This window comes from Cyanistes caeruleus, chromosome 2 (assembly GCF_971803275.1).
Source record: "Cyanistes caeruleus chromosome 2, bCyaCae1.hap1.1, whole genome shotgun sequence".
Lineage (NCBI taxonomy): Eukaryota > Metazoa > Chordata > Aves > Passeriformes > Paridae > Cyanistes > Cyanistes caeruleus.
In genome coordinates, this window is record NC_141702.1 from 91,556,284 (window position 1) to 91,582,217 (window position 25,934).

Sequence of the window (25,934 nt, forward strand, 5' to 3'; positions counted from 1 at the left end):
TTCAAGAGCTTCTACAAATGCCTTAATCACAACCCCAGGAGTGTCAGTATAATACTAGCACTCCACTTTCTTTACCATTAGCGCACACAAGTGCATACTCAAAAGAAAAAGTTCATATTAAGTTCTGTAAACCTGACATGCTAAAGGAAGGTATAACTTGACACTGTCACAGAAAAGAATATTGATGCCTCTTGAGGGATGGAAACTGAATCAATAAGGCAAGTATGTTAGTCCTAAGGAAGCTTCAAAACAGGACTCATTTGAAACAGCTATCTCATATGGAAAACTTCACCCTGCAACTGAAATCTTTTTAAATAAAAGAAACAGAAGAAAAATATTTATAATGGAAAACATGAGGCAATTTTGAATTGCAGCAAATTTCAAAGGCTGTTCACCCTCCCAGCTCCCAGCTTTACTGGAAAGCAGGATTTGCTTAATACCACTGAAAACATCTGACAAAGGCTTTCTAATCTAAATTTAGAGATATGAGCTTTTCTTTCCTCAAAGGTCCAGAGCAGGGATCTATTAATCTTTATAGTTTTGGACATTTATATATTTATGACTCTTTTCTTGAGCAGTACCCAAAGGGTAAAATTTAAAAAATTCCACCAGCCACTTGGCTTATATTTTTTATTTTATATTTTTTTAAGCTGGGAATTTGTGTTAGAGAAAAGGTTCAAGAATTTCTGGTAGTTTCACAGTAAGTTTACTAATCTTCCTTAGTAGGTAGGAAAAGAAGGTAGATGAATCAAAACAAGGAAAATAACGGTCAGAATACCAGAAGGTGATGTTCACTGGGTACCAAGAATATATGGAAGCTTTACCACCATTTCTTAAGTTAGAAAATACTTTTGTACTCTGCCCATCTCCTCTGGTTTGAATTTTAAAATATAATGCAAAATGCATGCATCAGGAAAGGTCCTATAATTCCAGAAAACACCAATCTACTATCCCAATGCCATATAAAAAAGTGTACAAAGATCTACTGGTATATGTCCTTGTTGCTCTTGTTTTTTCCACCACTTGACTTTTCAGAAAACTCTGAGATTTTTCGTATATTTTGAAAAGAGGGGAAAAAAAATCAACCAGGAACCTGCTCTCAATGCATTCTGTTTATCAGAATTTTCTAGTGAAAGCTACTCACCATTTGATTTGCTACTGATTTACTGTAAAACAACTGCCTGTTATGCAAGGATATAGCTCTTGCAGGAAAAAGCCCTCCAGTACAAGTCACTGCAGCTCAAACCATCTTCATTTGGTGAGTGCAGAGGATACTCCTGAATGTAGTTCTACATACTCTTTTTTAAACTTTCCTTTAGTTTCTCATAAGGCTGCTCAAAGACTGATCATCCCTTGTTGGAGTCAATGAAGGTCATCTCAAGCCCTGTGCTTTCTGTTGTACTGATGATGGATATCACAAGCAAAAGTTCAATAACCATTTAACATCAGCAAACAGTAGCCCAAGAACCACGGGTACCTGCAGAATCACCACTGGTTTTAAGCAGAGCAAAACTGCGGTTTTTCACTCAGGTAAAAGTAAGTCAAAGGAGGTGGCTGTGGAAATTGCAATGACATGATGACAGCTGGGTTTTTTTCCTGCGAAGGATTCCCTAAGTTTTAGGCAAATAGGCTCAATTCAGATCCCCCTCCTCACACTTACGTGTGCACAAGCACAGTGCAAATGATGTAGTGATTCCTTTGCAATTAGGGGTAGTTCTGTCTCTCCCATCTATGGTAGCTCTTAGAAAGAGTCACTAAGAAGCCTAAGTAAATAATTACCTCTAACAGCGAGATTAGAGCAGGAGGAGGGTTCACTAGTGACTTGTGCTGTTTAAAATGCTTGTAAATGATCTGACAAACATGTGAGCTGTCAGGTGGCAGTTCAGGGATGACAGGTTATTGAGTGTAGCCAGAACAAGCTCCAACCATGAAGAATAATGAACAGGTTTTGAAGCAGAGGAACTGGATGACAGTAAGAAAGAGGAGATTTAACACAGATGAGAATGAAGTGATACATGCAGAAAAAAAAAAACCTAACCAAATGCCTAAAGAGGCTGCCTGGAACAGAGGCTGGGAAGAGTAGAAGGAATAAGGTAGGTATTTATTGAAAGAGTTTCAAAGGATACACTTTGGGCAGTACAGGAGCCTAGCTGTGGCTCTAGCCAAGATGGACGCAAGATGGTAGACCAGGCATGAGTTTTCACACTTTAACAAGTTTTGGTCCATTTACATTCTGTCCAATTACAACTTCAGGTTATGAAGTCCCATCCTCCCAGATTGGTCTCCTCAATTTGCTGTTGCTTATACTTATTTGGGCCCCAAGCTGCAACGGTATCCTTGGTTCTGAGGCTGGAAAAGGACAGTTTTGTCTAAGTACCCTGTGAAGAGATCTTGCTAACACTTCTTATGAAGTTGAGAGTCACACACTAAGACAGTACAGAATCTGGAAAATACGAAAGCTAAAACTTAAGGCATTATTACCAAAAATGTAAAATGGGCACCAAGCACCCAGCTGCTCTCGGGGTTATGATCAATGCTCAGTTAAAATGTCAACTCAGCACCAAATAAAAAGTCAAAACAAAAAGAAGTATGGGATTATGAGGAAAGAAGTAGAAATTTGTCTGCAGTAGAACTCAGTCTGGAAACCAGAAAATGAGGACAGAAGACTGATTACCATAACACGATGAGTGATGTTGAAAATGTGAATAAGCACTGACTAATTGCTGTCTCTTCCAATACTTCACAATACAAGTGTAGTGGCCAACTTTACACCAAGCTAACAGGAAGAGCTAGTTTCAAAACCAAAAGGGAATACATCTTAATGCAAGATGTACTGGAACTATGAAATTCCTTGTTTCAATGTATATGCAAAGGGTAGGCTGGACAAGTACACGAAAGAAAAATTAATTCAGGATTTCATATGAATCAAATTTCCTCAGCCACCAATGTCTTAGGGCTGGAGAATTCTTAGGGCAAAATATCGTATGTACTAGCCCTATTTCTATGGACTTTGTTATAATTTTGCACATGCGTGTGATTTTCTAGTGGGGTGGCATATTTAGATGATACTGCAAGGTAATTTACAGTGCAAAATTTTAATCACAAACATGTATATCTCTATTTACATAAAAAAAATAAAAGGATTGTCACAGTATTATGTGATTAAAATAGATACCAATCATTTAAATGATGGTGTTTGCTTAAAATTGCAGTAAAAGTAGTTGTTAGAGTAACCTGAACTAATGAGGACAAAAAAGCAGAACTTCAGAATGGTTATTTTCTTTTCTCTCAGAGTAAAGTAACTAATTTTGTGATCAGTAAAATGTGATATACCTTCAAAGCTTTTAGATTTAATGAAAAGAATGAAACATTCAAATGAAAAAAGATTCTCTTTTGAGAAATTCAGTAGCTCTGCAGCAATGACCTGACTTGTCTGACATGAACTCAGGTTGGGTGAAACATCTGGAAAAACACCCCACCTGAAGACGTAGGACCCTGCCCTCCTTTGCAAGTTAAAGTGATATGCCAGGGATGATGATGATTTTAAAAATGCACAGCTCTGCAAAACACACTGTGCTACCTTCCCCACCCCAGCTTAACATACAATCCTTCTGACAATATCAACAGCTGCCTAACATGACATTTCACATACCACCACAATTTGGATGGCATGCACTTGAAAGAGAACTTGAAACACTAACACTTAATGTGATGAGGTTTAGGAGAAGATTGAAGGAAATAAACTGAGAATTAAGATTACAAAATGTATCTTTCATTCCTGTGTGGGGATGAAACAGTATGAACAAAACAACCAAACCCCAAATGCTATTTACTTTGGGAAACAGGGTATGTCAAACTTCTCAGAGTAGGTGGAGTCAAGTAAGGACACAGTTAGCCTAAGGACACCACCAGCAAATTGTTGAACACTGTGACATCCCTGCATACAGGTATGGCTAGCTGCAAGATGCCAAGGGAAGAAGATAAGCTGTCCCTGGAAAGGAGTGTGGGGAGGATGCACACAATCAAGCAAACCCCATCCCCTAAATATGGCCATGATTTAGGGATGCACTAATGAAGACCCACTACAGGTTGTGCTGTGGTTTGATTAAAGGCCTCTTACCTTTGTTACTGAACAAATTTTGCAATTAGCTAATGCTGCTGCTTGATTCTATTTGTGTGCTCTTTGTTTTTGAGTATAGAGTGGAGATGTGGGTGACATAAAGCTACTTCTGTTTAATCTTTTTTTTTTACAGGCTTGGGCAGAGAAAGGGAAGGCAATGACAAACACTGCACTTGATACAATGTTCTTCTCCTTTGTTTGGTGTTTGGGAGAGTTATAATGCAAACTTGATACTTGAGGTCATTTTACTAAAGGGAAGTGAGGTAAACCTATTAGCAGGTATAACTAGATGCTCCAATTTACTTGATGTATTGCAAATTAGCACATCTTGGTACTGAAATCCACAGTCCATGAAACAGCATTCCACAGGACTGCAACAACAAAACAATATCATTTGAGCCCTCCAAATTTCACATAAAAGCCCATAGGAAGTCTGCCTAAGTATGGGATTCAGTAGCTACAATCAAATCAGTCCCTGGCTATTTCACTGGGAGTTCAAACAAGATTCAGAACTATAGCACTGAAGAAATTATCCATCCAAAACTGTGTTGATGAGGAATTAAAAGACAGCCAACCCACTTCCAAACTATCATTTAATTTCTCTGCTACATCCAAATCAGATAAAAATCAATCATTAACAGATTCCCCAGCCTTCTCTTTCTTACTAACTTGTCACCCCATATTACTGTAAAAGGTCATTGAACTGAAGCTACCTTGTTAAGATACTGTCAATGTCTCAGCAGTAAGTTACCTGAAATTTCATACTGTGAAAGAATATAGGTTGTATTTTTAAGCACAAACAAGTTTAGGAAAACAAGAATACCAAAGGGAAAAAAAGAAGACACTTAAAGTTTATACTAAAGAAAATCTGAAAGGTAGATACTAGTTGAGAATTGTGTAAGCTAGAGGCAAGGGGAGGGGGATGTCATCATCTGAGGCACTTCAGATTTGTAATTACATTGGAATCCTATGCTAAAAGGTGGAAGTGGTCAAGAAGAATGGAACTATCTCATCCCTTCATGAGAGGCAGATTTCTGAAAATCTGTGTTGCTTGTTTTTAGCACCTGAGCTACACAAAGACACACTTCTCAAACATTAAGGGAAGAGAAATGATTTGCATCTCTGCTCTGACTGACCTGACTACTCCTGAGAGTAGCTTTTTGATAGAAATTAACAATTGCAATAGTATTACTGAAGAGACTGGAGGTCATGGTTATATACATCACAAACTTTTCAAGTACTACATACTAATGTCTAGATTGTTCCTTGTAACTAAGTCACCACTTTCTATTCTTCAAGACTGCCAAACCTGTGACATGCTGCTGTTACCAACTGATTTAGCACATCCGTAAGTTTCTAATATGATTGGCATCGTACATAATTTCAGAGCATGAAAGACAAAATTGGTTGGGAAACATCTAATTTTCATCTTTCAGCATGACAATAGATGAAAAATAGCAACAGAAATGCACAAATTTATTGCCCAAATAAGTGACTTAAAAATCCATGTATTAGTTGGGAAAAAAGAAAGACACATGGGGGTCTTTACATGTCAAACTTACACTCCTGTGGATTGTGCAAGTAACACCTGCTCCAAATTGCTTTCTCTTTGCATACCTACTTTGGAAAATGACTTATTTAAAGCTGTTGTCAGTACTTGGAAAAGGCTATCTAGCCTTCAATGAACCATGTATCTATTGCCATGTAATTAGTTCAGAATGTGAAGAGTACTGATGCTAACCTGGCCAAGACTAAAAGTAATTAACTGTTGCTCTTCAAACCAAATGTGAGAAAGAATGGAACTTACTTCCATGGTCTGATTTTTCTAACTTTGCAAGAAGAAATAAAAATGCAGTACATGTAAAAGCAAGGGAAGCCTAGAAAACTGGTGACTATTTTTCATCTAGTCTCAGGGTATGTTTCATAATCCCACAGATACAAAGTGTCTTTTCATTTAAAAATTCATACTTTGCCTTGAAAATCCAGCCCTCTACTATCTGTCTACCAGAAGTCGCCAGAATTTTTCAGTTCTAATGAATGATCTGGACCTGGTATTTTCATCTCTCCATCAATGTAAATATACATTAAAGGGGAGATGAAACAGAGACAACTCCAAAGTAGTAAGACCTAGAGAATAAAAGAGCAAAAGCTCCTAGTTGGGGAAAAAAGAACTATGCTTCAAAAAAGTGTTTTCTATTAGTTAAAAAAACAAGGTACAGTTAATGGGTTTGGGTTATTTTAATTTGTAATTTTAGTTAATTTTGTTGTTGAAAAAAAGCCCCCAAACCCAAAACTTCACCTCCTTGTGTTAGTTTGTATATTGTTTTCCCTTTTTCATATGGTACTAAAGCTAGACAACTTAAAGAGGCATTTATTCTCCAACAGTTAATTCCAACAGATCAGTTGCATATTTTCTATGTAAAACAGTTTTAAACAGCCAGTTCTGACTTTGTGTCATCGAGACTGGTATCCTAATCAAGGTGCAAGCCTCCCCTGCAGGTACCGCATCAAGACCGTTCAGACACTGCAGTAACTTCAAAGGACCAAATTAATTCCCAAAAAGATACTTGTCTTTTTTCTTCATGTGCATGTACAAAATTCTAAGTTGAACTTATCAAGGCCTACTGTAGCATTCTGAGGAGAACTGAATTTATGCCATGTTACAAGTATAAGAAATGACAAATAAGGTATATCACAGGATCATAAAATGGGCTGGAAGGTACTTTAAACGTATTTCTAGCCCCCCTGCCATGGACAGCCAGGAACACCTTCTACTAGACCAGGTTGCTCAGAGCCCCATCCAACCTGGCCCAAAACACTTCGAGGGATGGGGTATCCACAACTTCCCTGGGCAATCTGTGCTACACCCTTACTGTAAAGTGAGTTCAAAACCTCTTGAACATCATCACCTGAATTTCAGAACTACTTTCTCAAAAGCTCCCTATGTGCTGTAACACAGCATTACCTTCCCACGTCTTAGCTATTTCTGTCACTTTAAGACAAATACAAATGTACAGAAAAGTAAAATTTAAGTCACAGATAGATTTTTTTCATGGTACAATACGAAATATAGATCCTACTACTCATTATATACTGTTTGAGCTTTTTAAAAAGCTATGATAAAGGAAAAATTTCAAGTCATTCCCCTAGCAACACTTAACAAACCTCATTAATTTCTCTGTAGAGCACTGATTTTATGATTAAATATATTAATCCAAAAACCTTTTTATTGTAATATCCAAGTGATAAGCAAACTATTTCTACTTCCATCTCCATTCCAGGTGTGAATGAACACAATGACTGGAAAATACACTTTCTCAAACTAATTATTTCTTATTTCCAAATAAAGGAACCTAGAGAGCCTGAAAATGCCACACAAGTAAAAATGATAGAGCATCTAAAAAGAAATCCCCCATAGTCAATATACTGGAAGTCATCTCTGAAGCCTCGCTGCCCTTCAGATTTCCATATACCCTCTTTGACTTCCTTTAGCCAAATTTGGATCTGCCAAACCTGAAACAATTCTCCTTTTGTCCTTTAGGATTGAAGAGTTATCCACCTATCTATTTGCTGGTATAATAAAATGAAAACACGGGTTGAGAAACTTAGCACAAGATCAACTGTAAAATATTACTGTGGCTAACAACAGTTTCTAAGTAGTTAATCCAATCAGACAGGTCTATGCCTGTCATCTTTGCCCAGATTTGAACTCGTGTTGCCCAAGAGAATAGAAATTGGTGATGCAGGAAGAAATGCTCAACTGTACAGTATTATTTGCTTGTGGCTCAGCAAGCACGTAACCACATATATGAAGCTCTGCCAAGATGTCTTCCTACAACAAAAGAATTTAAGAAAAAAGACAAAAACAACACAGACACAATCAGTAGCTGGCAGATTTTGGGTGGAACACTATTTACCTACTACTCATTCTTAAAATAGAACCCAGTATTTTTACAGGTTTTAAGGACTGAAATAAATTAAAAGGTCTTTTCTGCCTGCCTGAAGATATAATTTTAATCCGCTTGCCAACTGATTATCTATTTATCACTAGGTTACTGAGATATACTGGCAGAGCCAAAGCTCAAAAACATACCAAATTATTAAAAAGATCTTTTTCATGGTAGGAAAAAAAGTACTGCTACACATACTGAATTTTTAAATTTCCATTTCTTTAGAGGACACAGCAGAAATAATACTAGTGGAAATACTAGAGGAATTTATATATGTATATGTATATGTGTATGCATATATATACATATACAGTATCAGTATATGTAAGTCTGGGTAGCCTCAAGACAGCCTATACAGTTATGGCAGGGCAGTAATTGAGGAGGGTAACTGAGAAGACATTTTGCATTTAAAGAAATTACTATAAAAGAAAGAAGACATTTCTAAGTCTAGCAACACTTATCTGGTACAGACTGAGATTATCAGAGGGAGTCTCTATTTGTTTCTAGCTTCCCAATCATGAAGTCTTTCTGACACACATGGATACATTCACACATCCTGACAGCATTTGGTATTATTTTATCCCAGAAGGGCACCAAGAAGATAAACACATTAAAGTTTGCAAAAACAGATATTCAGATTAAAAGACAGTAAAACATTTTATCAGTAGAACAGCACTAAAGAAATTGTATACTGTATTCCCTGCATAATTTCAAATCAAGCCTGGATAAAACTCCTGAACATTTAACAAAAAGATCCTTTCTGGCGGGAATTGAGACATGTGAGGGATAACTTGTTGCCAAAAATACGAAAAATAAAATGCATTTTAGACATGAACAACTACTGTCAATTTGACCACCTCAGAAACGTGAGCTCTCCTTTAGCCCCCAAACGAATGGTGAGAGAATGGTGCAGAAGACTTTCCGACAGTTTCCTTCTGTGGATTAAGAAAATAACTTCATAAATACAATAACCATTTATTACAGGGGTATGTACATACAAACATAACATCTCCAAGAAAACTGCAGAAGAATAAAAGAATATGCACACATGAAAATGAAAAAAGCCACCCCAAACTATGTCCATTAACAGGTCACTTGTACAAAAGACACTTCTGCTAGCACAGTGTGCTTATAAACTCTCTACACCCCTACATTCTTGACTTTCAAGGAAGTCAGCTTTAGGACCTTGTTAGATATTAATTAACAAAAACAGGGAGTTGCCTTGGTGAAAAGTAAACAACATTCCAATTGCAGAGTCTGATGTAACATGGGTGGTTACATATAGACTCTACCATTAAACTATTAAACAAAATATGCTGAACAGATTGGTGGATGAACAAAAATAGAATGCTAGACTTTCACAGCATTAGTATAACAAACAAAATCAGGATAAATCTATCCTTTTTCTAACATTTTAAGTGTACTCAGTTGTATGTGGAAAGTATTCAGCAATGCCAGTTGCACTGCCAGGATCACTCACTGCTAGTGACTAGTGTTCTATTTCAGGGTATTCATCCACTTATTTAGAAATTCTGCTATAGTATGTGAAATTAAGAAAGGAAAATACAAATTAGCATCTGTGTATTGAGAAGGCAACTTGAAGCTTTCAGTACACAGAGCCAAAAAAATAAAGTAAAAGAGATTTCCCAGTATTATGTGCATTGGTGTTGCAAGATGTAACACCACCCAAATTCTTCAATATTTGGCTCCATGCACTGCTCTAATTTATGTCATGTACCAGTCCAAAAGGACTATGCATTAGTGATACTTGTCAGAACACAGAAAACTCATGCCCTTGTTCCTCATGCTACCCCTTCACAGTGACAGCAGTGAGATAAGAACTTAATTTAACTTTCTACAATCTCATCATGACCTCCAGCCAGAACAAATCCTAGATAGCAATATGTCCTCAAGACTCACCCATCCATGCTACTGGAGAAGTATGAGACTAACTAAAAAAAAAAGTCTTTCCTTCTGCACTGCAATACATGGCATACTGCTAATGACATTGTGTCATACTGCTACAAACTGCACAGCTTCAGTCTGAAGGGACATGTATGTTCCAATGACTGGGACAACTGAGGCCTTGGGATTCTCAGACTGGACATTCAGAAGAGGTCCTCCCCTAAGGAGCATGGCAGAGCAGCAGACTGGTTCCTCAGGGAACCTGCAGGATCTCCATTGAAAAGTGTTCAAGACATGGACAGACTCTGCAATGTAAAACCTGAGCTAGTCCTGCTGGCAGTCCCATGCCAAGCAGGAAGCTGGCCTAGATGATTCAGAGTTCCTTTGCAACAAAGAGTTCAGTGACTCTGATGTGAGAACTACCACATATTTGCTGAAAAAGAATTTTCTACAAAACCACTCCACCTATCCTGTGTTAAGGGACTTGATATATTTTATGAATTGACGTGACCTCCCAAATTTTAACACAATACTATGAAAAGTAAGTAAAGAAGTTCATAGTAGTGAGAAATATCATCTTCTTAATGCCGAAACATGGAGTCTAAATAGAATACTGTCACAGAGGAGAAAAAAGGTTTTATCAATTATATGTAATCCAAGCTTTGATAAATACAATATAATGCAATGTTTTTGCTTTCGCTGTTGTACTGTATGCACTGTTGCATAAACACCCTGAAGGTTTTATACTTCTTTTTATAAATAATGATACTTGTCAGAATTTTTATAAATGGAAACAATTAATTGCAAAGAGAAATAATGTTAAAAGAAATGTAAAATAAACAGTGTTTTTAAAACTAATGTTTAAATGCTTTAAAATAAAGAACAACAAAGGCACTGGAATCATAGACAACACTAAATGACTGTTCTGGCCATGCACTGATTCTCTGTATCACACAATTAAAAGGGCTGTTAGGTTTTTATAGATCAAACGTTACCTAAACTTTCAACAAGACTTGCTTTGTCAGGATGTACACTCTTCATTCAACTCTCCTTGTAGTTTTTATGTCAACTGCAGGAAAAACTGCTATCTGATATGCAAAAAACAGATCTTCATTTCTTGAAAATGAAACAAATTTTCAGAGATGTGTGCAGGCCTGAAAACAAACAGCCAAAAGAGAAATAGAAAATAGAAAATAGAAAACAGATAATAGAAAATAGAAAATAGAGATGAATGTAACAAAGTAAGAAACCAATGGAAGGCAGCATGAGAAATCTAAGTGATAGGTAAACGAACGAAAACAAGAGTACCAATTTAAAACAACAGGATTTGTGGAGGTAGAAAGCAAGTTACACATTCATTACAGGCACAAAAGAAACAAAGTGTTTGAGCCATGGAACAAATTAGGAGGATCACTACATAATTACACATTCATGTCATCTAACCATCTTCCCATTACAGAGCAAAAGAAAAATAATTATTTGGGAAGTCGATCCAAAACATGACCTGAAGGAACTACCTCCACAGAATGTCGCAGAAAGCCCTGCCCGCTTGGAGAAGTCTAGTGAAGAGCAGTGGACTGCTGCTGCTGTGGCACATGCAACCTCCCAGGACAGACAGAGGCTGCACAACACTTTGGGTTAATAACAGAGGCAGCCTCAAAGAAAGGAAAAGGAAAGGAAAGCAAGCATCAGCCTCACTAAAGAGCAGAACTGCTTCACATGCAATACTTAACATATGGAATAAACAGTACTGAGGCAACACAAGGGAACAATTAGTCTAAACGGTTTTGTCTTGGACAAATATCAGAAGAGAAGAATCCTGAGGAAGACACTAACTAATTCGGGGGGGGGAAGGGGCCTTGATAGCTTTTCTGGCCTCCCTCTGTCCTTACGTGCCCTGCATTTATATTTGAACATTTGCAATACCCAGAATATAGGCTATTTAAGGTCAGGAAAACATTGCAGTAGCACAGCTGCCTCAAGCAAGTAGTGCTTGACATCACTAAACCACACAGAAGAGCACAGCCCTTTCATTGGCTTCAACAGCAAATATCTGCAAGCAGAATTGTTTTGCTCTATTTGTACAGGTTTTTCCACTGCACTGTGGTGTCTGCAACTACAGTACTAACAGAGTTTTGTCCACTGAAATTGTTAAACAGCTGAAGTTTCCTCTCCATGTATTTTTAGTGGCCCCTGACCAGAAACCAGCTCAAAGAATTTAGTTTTAAAATCCAATAAAAAGAATCTATATTTTCATCATCTAAATTTTCAGTGCTTGCCAAATTTAATTTGTCTTCGTCCATGGATTGTTTGACACGTACTGCATGAACATACCAAATATCACACATGAGATCTCTCATTTAAATTCTGTAATATTCTTTGTTGACACACAAGTATGTTTTTCCAAACTACACATAAAAAGAGTCCCATTCATTAACACAATGGCCACATGATTTGTTGCCTATAGTCTGCACTTTGATTTAAACATAGCTGAAATTTAGTATAGTTAGAGGATGCCTATGGCAGGTTCAAAATTGAACAAATCCCGGTGATCTTTTAAGGGGATTTAAGTCCCTATGAAAGAAGTTCACAATATTCTTGAAGGGGAAACTGTTATCTAGGAAAAGACTATTCAACAAAAAAGTCTCACCCTTAATAATGTCTTTTATACATTTTTCTCTAGGTAGGTCCAGTGTGCAAGTGCTGAAAAGGAGCTGGGGATTCAGCTAACATTCACATCAGCCAAGCAGCTTGTAGTAGTTAAGTAGTGGGACGGACTGTGACTGTCTCATATGCCTTAAATAAAATAAGCAATACAATGAATCATTGTATTCATTCTTGACAATAATTAGGGAAAAGGAAACCCCCAGAAATTCTACAGTCACATTTCAAAAATCAGCCATGATTTATTTTGGGAAAATGGCATCTTCCTACACTTGATAATTAAGGAGGTATTAGTGTTCCTTTCAAGAAGACATCAAGTTTAAAATGCCACTGATTATTTGCAGGAAAGATGAGAGGCAGAAAGCAAAGAAAATTGAGAGTTGGTACCCAGTAGTAATGTGGGGTCAAGCAGTTTATGGGAAAAAGGCAAGTTGGCAAGGGAACCAGCCCTCCTGGTAATGCCAAAGAGTGCACTACAATCCTTTATCACCCATTGGGACCAAAACCCCTCTCCTTATATTCTCTCTCCTGCCCATCAGATTCTCCACAATCCACCATTTCTCTACCATATTCCTCAATTCATGCTCCCTGTACTGTCACATTCCCTCCTGGAACATCAGTAACAGGAATGGGGTTCCTAGGAGGTACTACCAGCTCTCCCCAATGGGGGGATGGGGGTCAGAGGGAGAAGACAGCAGAGACAATCAAAACTGAGGTCTCTCACATACAATTTAATTCTGTGTTTCACACTTGTCAGGGATTATATCTGAAAATCCTTAACTTTTCACTTTCCGTTGGTCAGAGATTTGTACCAATTGAATGCGGCCATCTGGAAGCAAGCATTAAACAGTCACTGAATTTTTGTTAATTGTTTCAAATAATAAAATACAAAAAGTCTGAAGACAGAACACTCATGTGCAGATCACAATCAGAATGAAGTTCTCTGATAACAAATTATTTAATCACCATATTCAAAAAGCAAACCACATATCCCAAATATGCAAAAATCAACTTCAAGAAAGCATACTTTGTTAAGATACCACGTTCTGTAGTGGTGGGTTTGCATTTACATCAAGAACTGGGAAAAATACCCACGCAACAACAAAAGTGGGTTCAAAGTGTACTCTAGGATATCTGAGTCTTCATAACTGTTGAATAAATGTGCCTTTCCATACCCACTGCATTTTCTGCCAAGATTCTAATTAACTCATTTAACTACTGTTTGACAGTTTTGGTAATTACCCAGTTAGAATGAAAACAGTAGAACAACTAAATCTCAGCTCTGATCTGAAAGAAAGACCTTCCATGACCTGCTCGTGCCACTTGCCATCCTTTGCCAGCAGTCCTGGCTAACCAAGGAGGTCCCAGTTGACTGGACATCAGCAAATGTATTGACCATCAATAAGAAGGATCAGAAAAAGGATCTGGGCAATTACAGGCCCATTAGGCGTTTTGCTGGGGAAGGTCACAGAGCAGATTATTTTGAGTTTCACCACATGGCACATGCAGGACAATCAGGGGATCAGGCATAACCAGCATGGGTTTATGAAACGTGGTCCTGCTTGACCAGCTTGGTCTCCATCTGTGACAAGGTGACCTACTTGTGGATGAAGAAAAGGCTGCAGATGTTGTCATTGACAAGCCTTTGACATAATTTCCTACCAAATTCTTCTGGAGGTGCTGGAAGCCCATGTCTTGGACAGGCGCACTCTTCACTAGGTAAAAATCTGTCTGGATGGCCAGGCCTAGAGAGTGGTGGTGAATGGAGTTAATCCAGCTGGTGGCTGGCCACTAGTGGCGTTCCCCAGGGCTCAGAACTGGGGCCAGTCCAGTATAAAATCTTTACTGTTGATCTGGACAAAGGGATCAAGTGCCCCCTGTTTCAGTTTTCAGATGACACCAAGTTGGGTGAGAGTGCTGATCTGCTGGAGGGCGGGAAGGGTCTGCAGGGGGATCTGGACAGACCAGATCAGTGGTCTGAGGCCAGTATGAGGTTCAATAAAGTGCTGGGTCCTCCACTTGGGTCACAACAACCTCTTGCAACACTAGAGACTTGGGGAACTGTATCTGAAAAGCTGTCCAGTGGAAAAGGACTTTGGTATGCTGGTCAACAGCAGCTGAACATGACCCAGTGTGTGTCCAGTGGCGAAAAAAGCCAATGACATCCTCATCTGTATCAGGAATAGTGTGGCCAGCAGGAGCACAGCAGTGATTGGCTCTCTGTACTCAGCATTGGTGAGGCCACACCATGAGTGCTGTGTCTAGTTTTGAGACACTTACTACAAGAACATTGAGGTGCTGGAGTGTGTCCAGAGAAGAGCAATGGAGCTGGTGAAGATTCTGGAGCACAAGTCCTATGAGGAGAAGCTGATAGAGCTGAAGTGCTTTAGTTTACAGAGGAGGAGGCTCAGAAGGGACCTTATTTTGTTCTCCAGCTACCTGAAAGCAGGATACAGCCAGGTGGGAGTTGGCCTCTTCTCACAAATAACAAGTGATAGGAGAAGAGGAAATGGACTCAAGTTCCACCAGGGTAAGTTTAGATTGGTTATTAGGGAAATTTTCTTCACCTAAAGGATTACCAAGCATTGGAACAGGCTGCCTAGACAAGTGGTGTAGTTGCCACCCCTGAAGATATTTAAAGGATGTGTAGATGTGGTGCTTAGGGACATGGTGAACTTGGCAGTGTTGAGTTTACATTTGAATGTGATGATCTCAAAGGTATTTTTCAACCTAAATGATTCTATGATTACATTTACTGATAAATTTCCAGAAGCCTCAAACTTGTCAGGTAATTTTAAAATTTGATGCTGTCAGTAACTTTGAAGCACTTTTTCTCTTCAAGAGCAATTTAATTCCAAAGAGGCAGTCTTTGGAATTAAGTCTGTTTAACAACAGAGAAACTACTGCTTCAACTGTGATTTTCCCAGCAACTTTGTATCTAACTGTTGCCTTTTTTTAAAGCAGAATTAACACTAGTATGTTGTCAATGAAAGGAAAAATAAATTGGCCCAGAAAAACTCCAAATTCCCCTACATATAAATTTCACCTAAACCTGATTTTTCCATTCCATTTTGAAGAAACATCTAGTCATGAATTGTTTAGGTGAAAATTTAACCCCAGTTAACAGATCCTCCTGCTTGCTCTATTACTGCCGTACAAAATGCCAGACAATAAAAAGATGACACCTGCTTTTAATTTCCTTCGTCAGTCTAATTAATATTACGGAAAACATTTCAAGAAGTTCAAACTGTCCCTGTCATCGGTCCAAAGTTCTTTAGAACAAAAGATCCTACATAAAACCCTCCAAAATATTCCTATTAATTCTTAGGTACAAAAAAAAAAAATCCAGTCACCTGTAACAGACACAGTTCAATACCAACATGGATTGCTTCTGTTCAGTAGGCTTCCTCTCCCCTACAAAAACATTACAGGAAATGAAGCTGAAACCTTCTTTGTGTGCTCTAATGTTTTAGGAAAATATCCAAGAAAGGTACTTCAGTACTGCACAAGGAATGTCTGAATGGCAATAAAAATACCCTTCAACCCTCTAAACTCTAAGAACAGAGGCAGTAGAAAAGACAAAAATGTCTGTATGTATCAAAAAAAAAAAAAAAAGTAAGACTTTTTTGTGAAACTGAAATGAATTTCAGTATCAAAATAAACACAGTCCAAGGAAGAAATTTGAAAAATAACCCCTATTGCAGATAGAGAGGAAGATTTCAAGAATACTATGTAGTGACATAGCTAGTAACAAAGATGACAGCAACTTTCAATGCTCTTGCCAGTATTAGTTTTACTAATTAAAAGTGCTTTTGACACTCTCACAGTACAAAAATACAAGTCCAAACATACGGGTAACAGTGAAGAATCAAGAACATCTTAATGAATAATAATGTCTGATGTCCCAAAAAAATTACTTTGTTCCCTTTTTCCTTCATTATCACTCTTTGTAGGTGGATAAACATGCCTAGAAGCAGTGATATCACAATAAAATCCTGAGGAAGATATTTCAGTCAAGTACAGCTTTGTAACGATACTTAGAAATACCTGTGTTAAAACACGGATTATTACAATGCAAGGTGGCATACTCATTGCACATGACAGCTAACATGATATTGAATTGGATGTTTAATTAGGGTAGCCCGAAGTATGTGCACAACTGAAAAAACGCAACAACTAAATGAAGAGATTAGATCTAAAGGAATCAGATGGGTTTAAAATTTGTGAAATTTCTGTAGACCATTCTACCCTCGTCAGAAGTATGCAAAGGGAGTTGAAGAAGGCTGTGTTGAAACACATTTTCATTTTCTTATGTGATCTTTTACTAATGAATTTTTCTATATGTGTATTTCAACCATACAAGAAAGTACCTTAAGTGATGAAGTGCTTGATATATCACGTAAAAATACTCTCCACCATCACATTACAGAACCTTAAACATACAGGCTGACACTCACAGACTGACAAAACCTCCAGAAAACCTTTCCCAATACTCAGCTCTAAGTTTTGCTCTGAGACTTGGGGGAACACTGAGCCCTGGATTGGCACAAAAGGCATGTCAGAGCAAAAACTGTCCTGTACATCCTTATATAGAGAAACCGGTATCTCATTACTAGCAACAAAATCGGTCCCACTGAACTGCCTCAAGAATTTAATTTCTCAACAAATAGGTCTAATTGCTTAGTCTCTTAACTGACTTAAAAATCTCACTAACTGAGCCATTTAAAGACAGCATTAACATATCCAGCATTAAAGCACCATTTAGATGATGGACACATAATCTTAGCTCTCCTACAACTATTTCCAGTAATTGCTCTGTAGCAGCTTCAGAGGGAAAAAAAAAAAAGAAAAAAAAAAAAAAGAACAATCAGTACAGTTGAACATCTGGAATAGAAGTACAAGTCAATCTGCTTTGACTACCAATCCCAGTCCGTCCTGATCTATTCTGAAGCTGTCAACATGCCATCAAAAGTTGTTAGCAGCAAAATGGATAATTTTCTGGACAAAAAAAAGAGTACAAAGCATAGCTAGATTGGTAATCAAGTTATGGTACTGGCTACAGTTTCTGAAGACTTGGCTGACAAGGGCATGGCACACACAGCAGGCAGTAAATATGTCTGATGCACTGGCCAGGCACTGACCAAACAAAGCTTAATGGAACAGGAAGCACTGCAAAGCAACAGTCCTGCTTCCTATGTCTGCAAAGACGTTCTGGGACTTGAAGCTATGGACTGCCATGGATGACTACTAACAATTCTACTGAAATAATCAACTCACAAGAATAATCACATTTTAGTATGCCAAATTGAAGATCTTCTGACTTCTACAAAGCAGGCATATAAAAAGGTCTAAGCACAACCATTCATTTAGGATTGTATATTCATAATCTGTCTGAAACAGCAGGTTTCTACTGGTGGCAGCATGGCATACCAACTTCAAAGGTGAAGCCCTTCACAGCTCCCCTCTGTGTCAAACATAGCAAGAGGCAGTACTCAGCAGCAAGTGGGTAATATTTTATGGTTTTCCTCTTCCAACTCCCAGCAGAAAGCACAGGTAACAGACAGGAAACACCTCAAAGCAAACACATTTCATTTTCTCTTCAGTTTTTTCTTTTATCAGTAAAAAACATACAGGAACATTCAAAGCCTAAGAGTTCAGATCAGGTTCTTGTTATTCTCCCCTGCTTGTATGAGAAGGTTAAATGCAGTCACCAAATTCTGCATACCACTCTCAGTCACGAAGAACCCTCTGGCACAGCTCCCAGACCAGTAAAAAACGACCATTTCAGTCCCTAAAGCATGGAGCCTGATCCATTTAAGCAAAACAAGTTCTACTGACAGCTGGTTTTCTTAGCATATTCATGTCTGTGTATTTATCAGAGAAAAGCCATCCAGGACAATATTGTTTATTTCAGGATTATTTCTGTGAACACAGGGAACACAGCATTCACTGAGCGACAGTGTTTCTACCCTAATATAGTTTTTTGTTAAAATGTGAACCAAGATGAACCCATTTTTATGTACTTTAGCATGGATGACTCATGAAGGAGAAAAAAAATTACAAACATTTAATTTTTTCTCTGATCAAAAAACTCCAAAATCTTCTGATCCACATTCATGTGTAGAATGCTGATACAAACTTTTAAGCATTAAAATAGAAATCAGCTGTTCAATCCTGGACTGATTCTTTGGATTTAGGGTCTAATGACTTTTAATAAATGGGAAACAAAGATATGATGGGCATTTTTATTACAAATGTCATCCCATACAAGTATCTAGTGTACTTTCACTAGAAAGGCAATTTTGAACAAGATGCCTTCTACCAAGAAGTTTAGAGCCACTACGAATAACTCATGGAAATGCATCAGAGACATAAAGGGTAAATATCCCAGCAGGTCCTTATCATGCCCTGGAGCATGGCTGAGCCTACCTAGCTCAGCTGTATAACCCTCTTCCCAAAGCAAAGCAGCTCAGAGCAGAGGATGGAGAGCATCCTGAGACAAGTCCCCCACCCTGAGGTGGGAGGAAGGGAAGGATGAGTTGGGGACACACTCATGGATGCTGACAAGCACCAGTCTCTCAAGTTGTGTGGTCTGTCTGTGTGGTTTCTCAGCTTACCACTTCCTACAGAAGTGTGCAGAAACTGTTTTCTATGATACTACAGTAAAGACGGTAGTTTTCAAAAACATCTCATAAATATCCCATGTTTCATTTTAAGTCAATCTAATTTTGAAATAATTGAAAATAACTGTTATTGGCATCTATTGATGTAATGCAACAAAAAGTCAGAGGAATTCTTAAAATTAAAGAATGTAAGATTTCAAATTAAGGACATACTAGAAGTTGCTTTAATGTGTTTTGAAAAAATAGTATCGAAATGAACTTTTCAAATTAGCATGTTTTAATGAAAGAATTAAACCAGGTATTGTTATAAATAGTTATTGATGAGATTTTTATAAATTAATATAAGAACTTCTCATCCCTAAATGCAGGGTTGGTTGGTTGATTGCAAGAAATGCACTTGACACTTACAGCCAGATGTCACACCATAAAAGTCAATAAAGCACCGGTGTTGACTTGAATGATCCACAACTCTTCTCTACTTCATTTCTACCTGCTGTTTCAGTATGTGAACCTTTTCAAGCCAACTAGTGTACTAACATCTTCACCCCAAACCATAAAAGCCAGACATTTCCCTGATTCTGGAAATCTCTCTTCCAGAGTATATGACAGAGCAGTCAAAGTCTTAGTAGTATTATGCCTACTGTCCATTAAAAAAAAATAAAGCAAATGTGTTTTTAAAAAACCCTTCAAAGCAAAAAACCTATATTCACATTTCTAGGAATCAAATTTGCTGACAGGATCTGTGGGTATATATCATTTTTAGGAAGGGCAATGTGGGAATGCATGCTTATATGACAGAGCACAAGAGCAATGAAACCTCTTAGGAAAGCAGGAGATAACTCACTTTAAACAAACAGACCCTCTTCCTCTTATTGCTCTACAAACCTGAAATGTTATTTCATATGTCAGGAAAATGCTATTCCTGTTTGCTCTATTCTTCCTAAAGTGAACATATTTCAGTATTAGCAAAATAATTGTGGGAATTTGGTATTTTTCACTTTCTGTTGAGTTCTTGGGAATTTTATGTTGGGAACTATCAACTACTATTTGGTACACCTCAAAATCTGCTGCATAGAAAAAATACACTGGTAGTTTGCTTACATGGCTTTTGCAGAGCCAATTACTGTGAGCAGCAGGAAAGACCTTTATAAGAAGAACACAATTCAAATGTAACATGCCATGGCCTCAAGTCACTAAACTAATCCTGAGGCTTTTTGTACTTTTGGCAAAAAGTATAAAGAAGTACACATTGTTGCTTCAATTCCCAAACACTGAGAAGTATTTAGTCTGTCAGTCCCTGCTAAACACAGCAGAGACTGGTTTTGCGAAAGAACAAGAGAGAACTGTATGTTTGCTATTAAAGCACAATTATACAAATGCTGGAAACATACCCATACATTTTTTCATGGCACATAAGAAGTAGCCAGCAGCATAAAGGGAGGTGCAACAGCTCACAAGCCAGTAATTATGCATTATCAGAACCTAGATACTGTGATGAAAATGTTACAAATTTTCATATACAGAAAGACATATTGAGTTAGATGAGTAAAGTATCTCAACTTCAACACACAGATAATGTGACAAGGTGCGGCACACAACTCCAGGGCTTACTGGCATGATTTTAACATGACTATCAGCTATAAATGACAAAACCATAAATACATCAGAATGTCAGACACATACCAATACCACTCAAGTATCTTTCTGCTGTATTGTTCTATATCACACATCTAAAATCGGATGCTCTTTAGGGCACTGCGAAAATGCAAGACTTTTAGGAAGACAAAGACTTCCTTTGTGTCACTATTCTGCTAGGCATCAAGAGGTTAATATATTTCTAAAGATACTGCTAAAAGTGGAAAAATATGCAATGTATTCATTAGCTCATGGATGATTTAGACAGATATACCTGGGTGGTCTGAAACATACTTAACCATCAACATGCAACTATGGCTGGAAATACAATGGAAACTAATAGTAGCCCATTTGCTTTTAAGAGTTCAGAAAAAGAATCCTTTGGAACATAGAAGGATAATTACATATTTGACTACAATTATTCCCTCAACTGATACTGACAAAAAGGAATTAATTAATGAAAAATATGAAAATGTGAAAGCTACAAAATACATTATCTGTGTATTTGCACATGCACATGTAATCTACATTTTCTTAAAGTTTCTCAGAAGTCTTATGTCTAAGTCAAATTCTGTTTTTTATTTTCTAAACTGCACCCAAGAGTTTATCCAGATCAATATTCTGCTGATCAAAATGTCAAGATACCATGTTTCTTCACTCACACAGACTTTATCTCCAAGTTATTATAAACCTGTGGTAGTCAGTATTTCCCATCTTTCCTCTACACAGAAGAGTCATCACCAGTTTAGAGGAAATCAACTACCCTGTTAGCAAAAATAACAACACATCACTGAAACCATGCTAGACCAGCTTGAATGTGGTATACCTGAGAGGTCTAACATAGTTATTTTTTTTTTTAAGCATTACAAGACAGATACTGAAGACAAGGAGAAGCATTAAAACATTTTAAGTTACAAAAAAGGAATAAATTCAATGAAAGAAGATTGATTTTTAGTCCTCAGTCTTCCACTTTAGTAAAAATCTGTTTCTCAGCAAATTTGCCAAATGGCAAACAGATCAGTAAGGTTCAATGCCCTTAAAATTAAATATTCAGATATTCTCCTGAAAAAAGCAATTTACTAAAGCAGCAAATTCCAAAAGCATCGCTAACCAAGCCTTTTAGCTTCTACAATAGTTTATTCAAATGTACTATGTTTATATAGAGAATTTACCTTCCCTCCCCCTCCCCCCCCAAAAAAAATTAGATTCCCCCTGACAAAAGCTATCATTATGCCGTACCATAGAAGGCTTTCAAAATGTACTGCCATGGCAAAGTACAAGCACGATTTTCAGAGACTGTGACACTACAAGACTATCACATACAAACAGAACTAGCTGAGAGAAGATCTGTCATTTCTCCAACACACATACACACATATCCTCGCAGCAACCACTACAGCTTTAAGCAATTTAAAGCAAGAGTATGTTATCATCTACTATGTTATCACATGTATCAGGAAAAAATTGAAAAGTTCCAAAATGAAGTAGAATAAACATTCCAGAAAAAAACTCTCACTCACTGTTCAATACGTGGGGAGAGATACAGCTTAGGAAAAACCTGAGTAGCTTCTGTGTCCTCAAAACTAACGGAGAGAAGTGCAACATCTTCTCCGGGGTCTTCATTCACATCCTGTGAATAAAAAGGCATAAAAATATAAAAATATATAAAACATATAAAAGCAAGATAAAATGGTAAATAACAAACTGAATATTTAAAATCTTACAGATAAGAGCTAATTAGTCAAATATTAATTTATTTAGGAGATGCTTAAGTGAAAAATCTAAATTGTAACCCTTGTAAAACAGGTTGCAAATTTATTCTTTCCTACTATATTGGCACTTTAAAAGTATTTCGGTCTGCTTAATTTCCTCTAGTGTATCAAAATAAAATTACTGAGTTATGAGTTATGAAGTATACAGTACTGTAGCTCTTCTTCAATTTGGTGAACTATAAATTTCAGTAAAGATACAGATTTCATTTTTAGGAATTCCTAGTTTGATACCAGATGGAAATGCCAAAGAATTTTTTTAGATGTTTTAATATTACTGAGTTACGACCACACATTCTGTATTTGTAATTTTTTGAAGTAGTTGATGGTTCAAACTTTCCAGTGTATTGTATTCAACTCCTGTTGTGGATGAAAAACATTTTTGCAATTAGAAACTGATATTTAGATGTCACTGCCCCCCAGTTTCCTGCAAATTAAACTGATGCATTACATTCAGCAAAGACTGCAGACTCCAGGAAAATACAGTAGGAAAAAAAAAAAAAGCAAGCATGCTAAATACAAGTTAATGTATTCACAGTTGAGGCTTTCTTTATATCAGAACAATCAGTTACAGCTTTGGGATCATCTAGAACAAACTGTTTCTGGTTAGGACCTCTAATTCATAAATCACATACAGTACAAACAAGTGTATTTCTGTCACGCACAACTTCTCTTGACCTCTAGTTAGAAAGACATGAGTTAGCAGTACAGCCACCTTCACTGACAGCAAACAATACAGTGCCACTTTCTGCTCACAAATAAATCTTTCAACATGTTTGTTCATATGTATGTAGAAACTTGTTTTGCCTTTGTTTTTATCCATTTTGGAAAAATAGGAGAGGAAATAAGATATGTGCTCAAAGAAGGACCAACATGGTATAGAGTGCTCTGGTATGCTCTGTCCTACAGGCAGCTGTGAGGAAGGAACAGGCAAACCACTTAAAATATTCTTAGGAGGCCCTGCCCTATGTGGGGAGAAAAAAAGTTAAGCGACCTTTGAGTGGTTTCAGGAAGGTGATCTTGTGCCATTGGAAGCCCTGGCTGGACGGGAGCTGTTAATGTCCAGAGAGATGAGCTGCATATCGGCTATTACGTGCAGAACACTACATGCCAAGAAACTCAGTGACAAGCTGCAGGGAAGAATGAGTCTTAAAAAAGCCTAATTGTCTCAGATGAAGAATAAGACAGAATTGACAGTGTTTTCTTAAATTCTGCCTTGGTGTGCAGCTCACTTCTGACAAATGAAAGAAAACCTTAGAACTGTCTATAAAAAGGTCATGAGCACACTGTGAGTGGAAATCAGAGCATGGTTTTAACCCTAAGTTGCAGTACAACATTCCATATGAGTGGTGAGCACAAACAATAGCTGTTGTCCTGTTGTGATATGATCAGTTTACAGATGGCATTATGTGATGTGGTTGCCTGTAACAGCAGTGGACAGGATCTCGTGACCCAAAATGTTCCCGTAAGTGTTATGTTTTTAAGTGGTATTACCATCTGGACTAAAGAAAACAGAACAGGTTACAAAACCTTTATTAACATGACAAATAACAACAAAATAAACCTAAGAGTACAATCCACCCTGACTTTTTCCTCAGTATTTCATGTATTTCCATCATTAAGGAAAAAAATTAAATAAGGAACAGCTTTCAATCCTGAAGCTGAGTATAGCATTAACTGGTTTTTTCCCATTAATTTGCTAATTGTCAATCAAACAAGAAGAACGATTAAGAGAGATTAAACAGCAATGCTTTTAATGCTAATAACAATTTAAAAGACTTTATTTTAATGGGCATTCTTCAAGAGATGACAGGTACATAAAATGGTTAGGTTGACGAGAAGCTCAACGTAATGTGATGTGCACTTGCAGCTCAGAAAGCCAACTTCATCCAGATCTGAAGCAGTGTTGCCAGCTAGATGGCAGAGGGAATACTGCCCTGCTCTGCTCTGCTGAGATCCTACCTGTAGTGTTCCATCCAGCTCTGCCATGGACAGTAAATCGTCTCTTTAGTCTTTCATTTATGTTTAGTGCTAAAAATAGATGTGCACACAGAGCTTGACACCATGTGTAAGACCAGTTTCTGGAATAATATCAGGTACTTACTGATTGAACAAAGTCAAAAGAAGGAAACAGAAAAAAACAACTTCAAAACAGACTAGGTGAATGCCACTACAGCATCCATTAACATATACAGTAATATTACATTATGTTTTCTGTGATCACTAGTGAACTTTATATGAAGACTCATGCCAGGGGAAAAAACCCACACAATCACATAAATAATCTCTGTATCTTTGCATGTTAAGCTGCAGGAAAATGAAATGTGTAGTAAGAGCAATAAATTGAGACATGATATTTTTCCATTTACAAAAATACACCCAAAAAATGACTGCAACTCCTGCTACCAGTAGAGCACCATGTCATGTTCATACAGCTACTGTCCAATGCAAATCCATGTAAAAAAATTGGCATTCTTCTATAACTACCACTTTTCAAATGGATGCATTCTCATAACCCTGAGAAATGAAAATTGTTACTTAAAAAAGACCCAAACGCCAAAACCAGCACTCCTGTAGGTTTTAAAAGATGCAGTGCAGTAACACCATGAAGCTGCTCAAGCTTATTTTTGAGGTGGCCACAGATTTACAACAAACTCCCTTCTATCTGACACCATACCATTTACTGCTTTCAGGCTTTGTTACTTTCATATATGGAAGAAGCTGCTTGCTAGAACTGCATTTGACATTAGTGTATCTGTTAGAACTGCCGTTTATAAAACAAAACCACATGTCTTACAGATAAACTGTGGAAAACTTTTCAACTAATAAACTTTTCTGATGTTGTCTGAACCAGTTACAACTTAACTCCTTCAGTGACCTCATCCCGGTCATCTATTGAAACCTGTAAGTGATTAGGTGAGAAGATGGAACTTTCTAATACCAGGCCACGACATTTGCCCAGAACAGGGGCTGAGATCTTTTCATTACACCACTGTGTCCAACAACAAATGTTGTTTTAATGCTTCCTATCAAACCCTGCACAGACAGCATCTTCCCTTTTCCCATTTCTGCACATGTATTTATATCAAAGAATAGACCAGATCTAAATAGAGCAGCAAAGTAAGTCACCTCTATTCCTGTTTTTCAGCTGGCTTCAAAAGAGAGAGTGACATACAACTGCTTTGGCAATATGATACCCTTTTAGGAAAGAGAAAAAAAAAAGAGGCTGCTGAACTTAAGTCACATTTCATTTTTTAGTATTTAAGCA

At 37.4% G+C, this 25,934-nt stretch overlaps 1 protein-coding gene across 3 annotated transcripts in view; it reads right to left on the bottom strand.

Annotated features, from left to right (window-relative positions):
- The window catches only part of BABAM2 (BRISC and BRCA1 A complex member 2), a 167,242-nt gene that overhangs the window by 54,402 nt on the left and 86,906 nt on the right, over positions 1-25,934 (bottom strand). For all 3 annotated transcript variants that reach the window (XM_086870020.1, XM_086869998.1, XM_086870009.1), the window contains exon 7: positions 22,418-22,527. In XM_086870020.1, the coding sequence (XP_086726146.1) occupies positions 22,418-22,527 (110 nt within the window). The remainder of the gene's footprint in view (positions 1-22,417; positions 22,528-25,934) is intronic.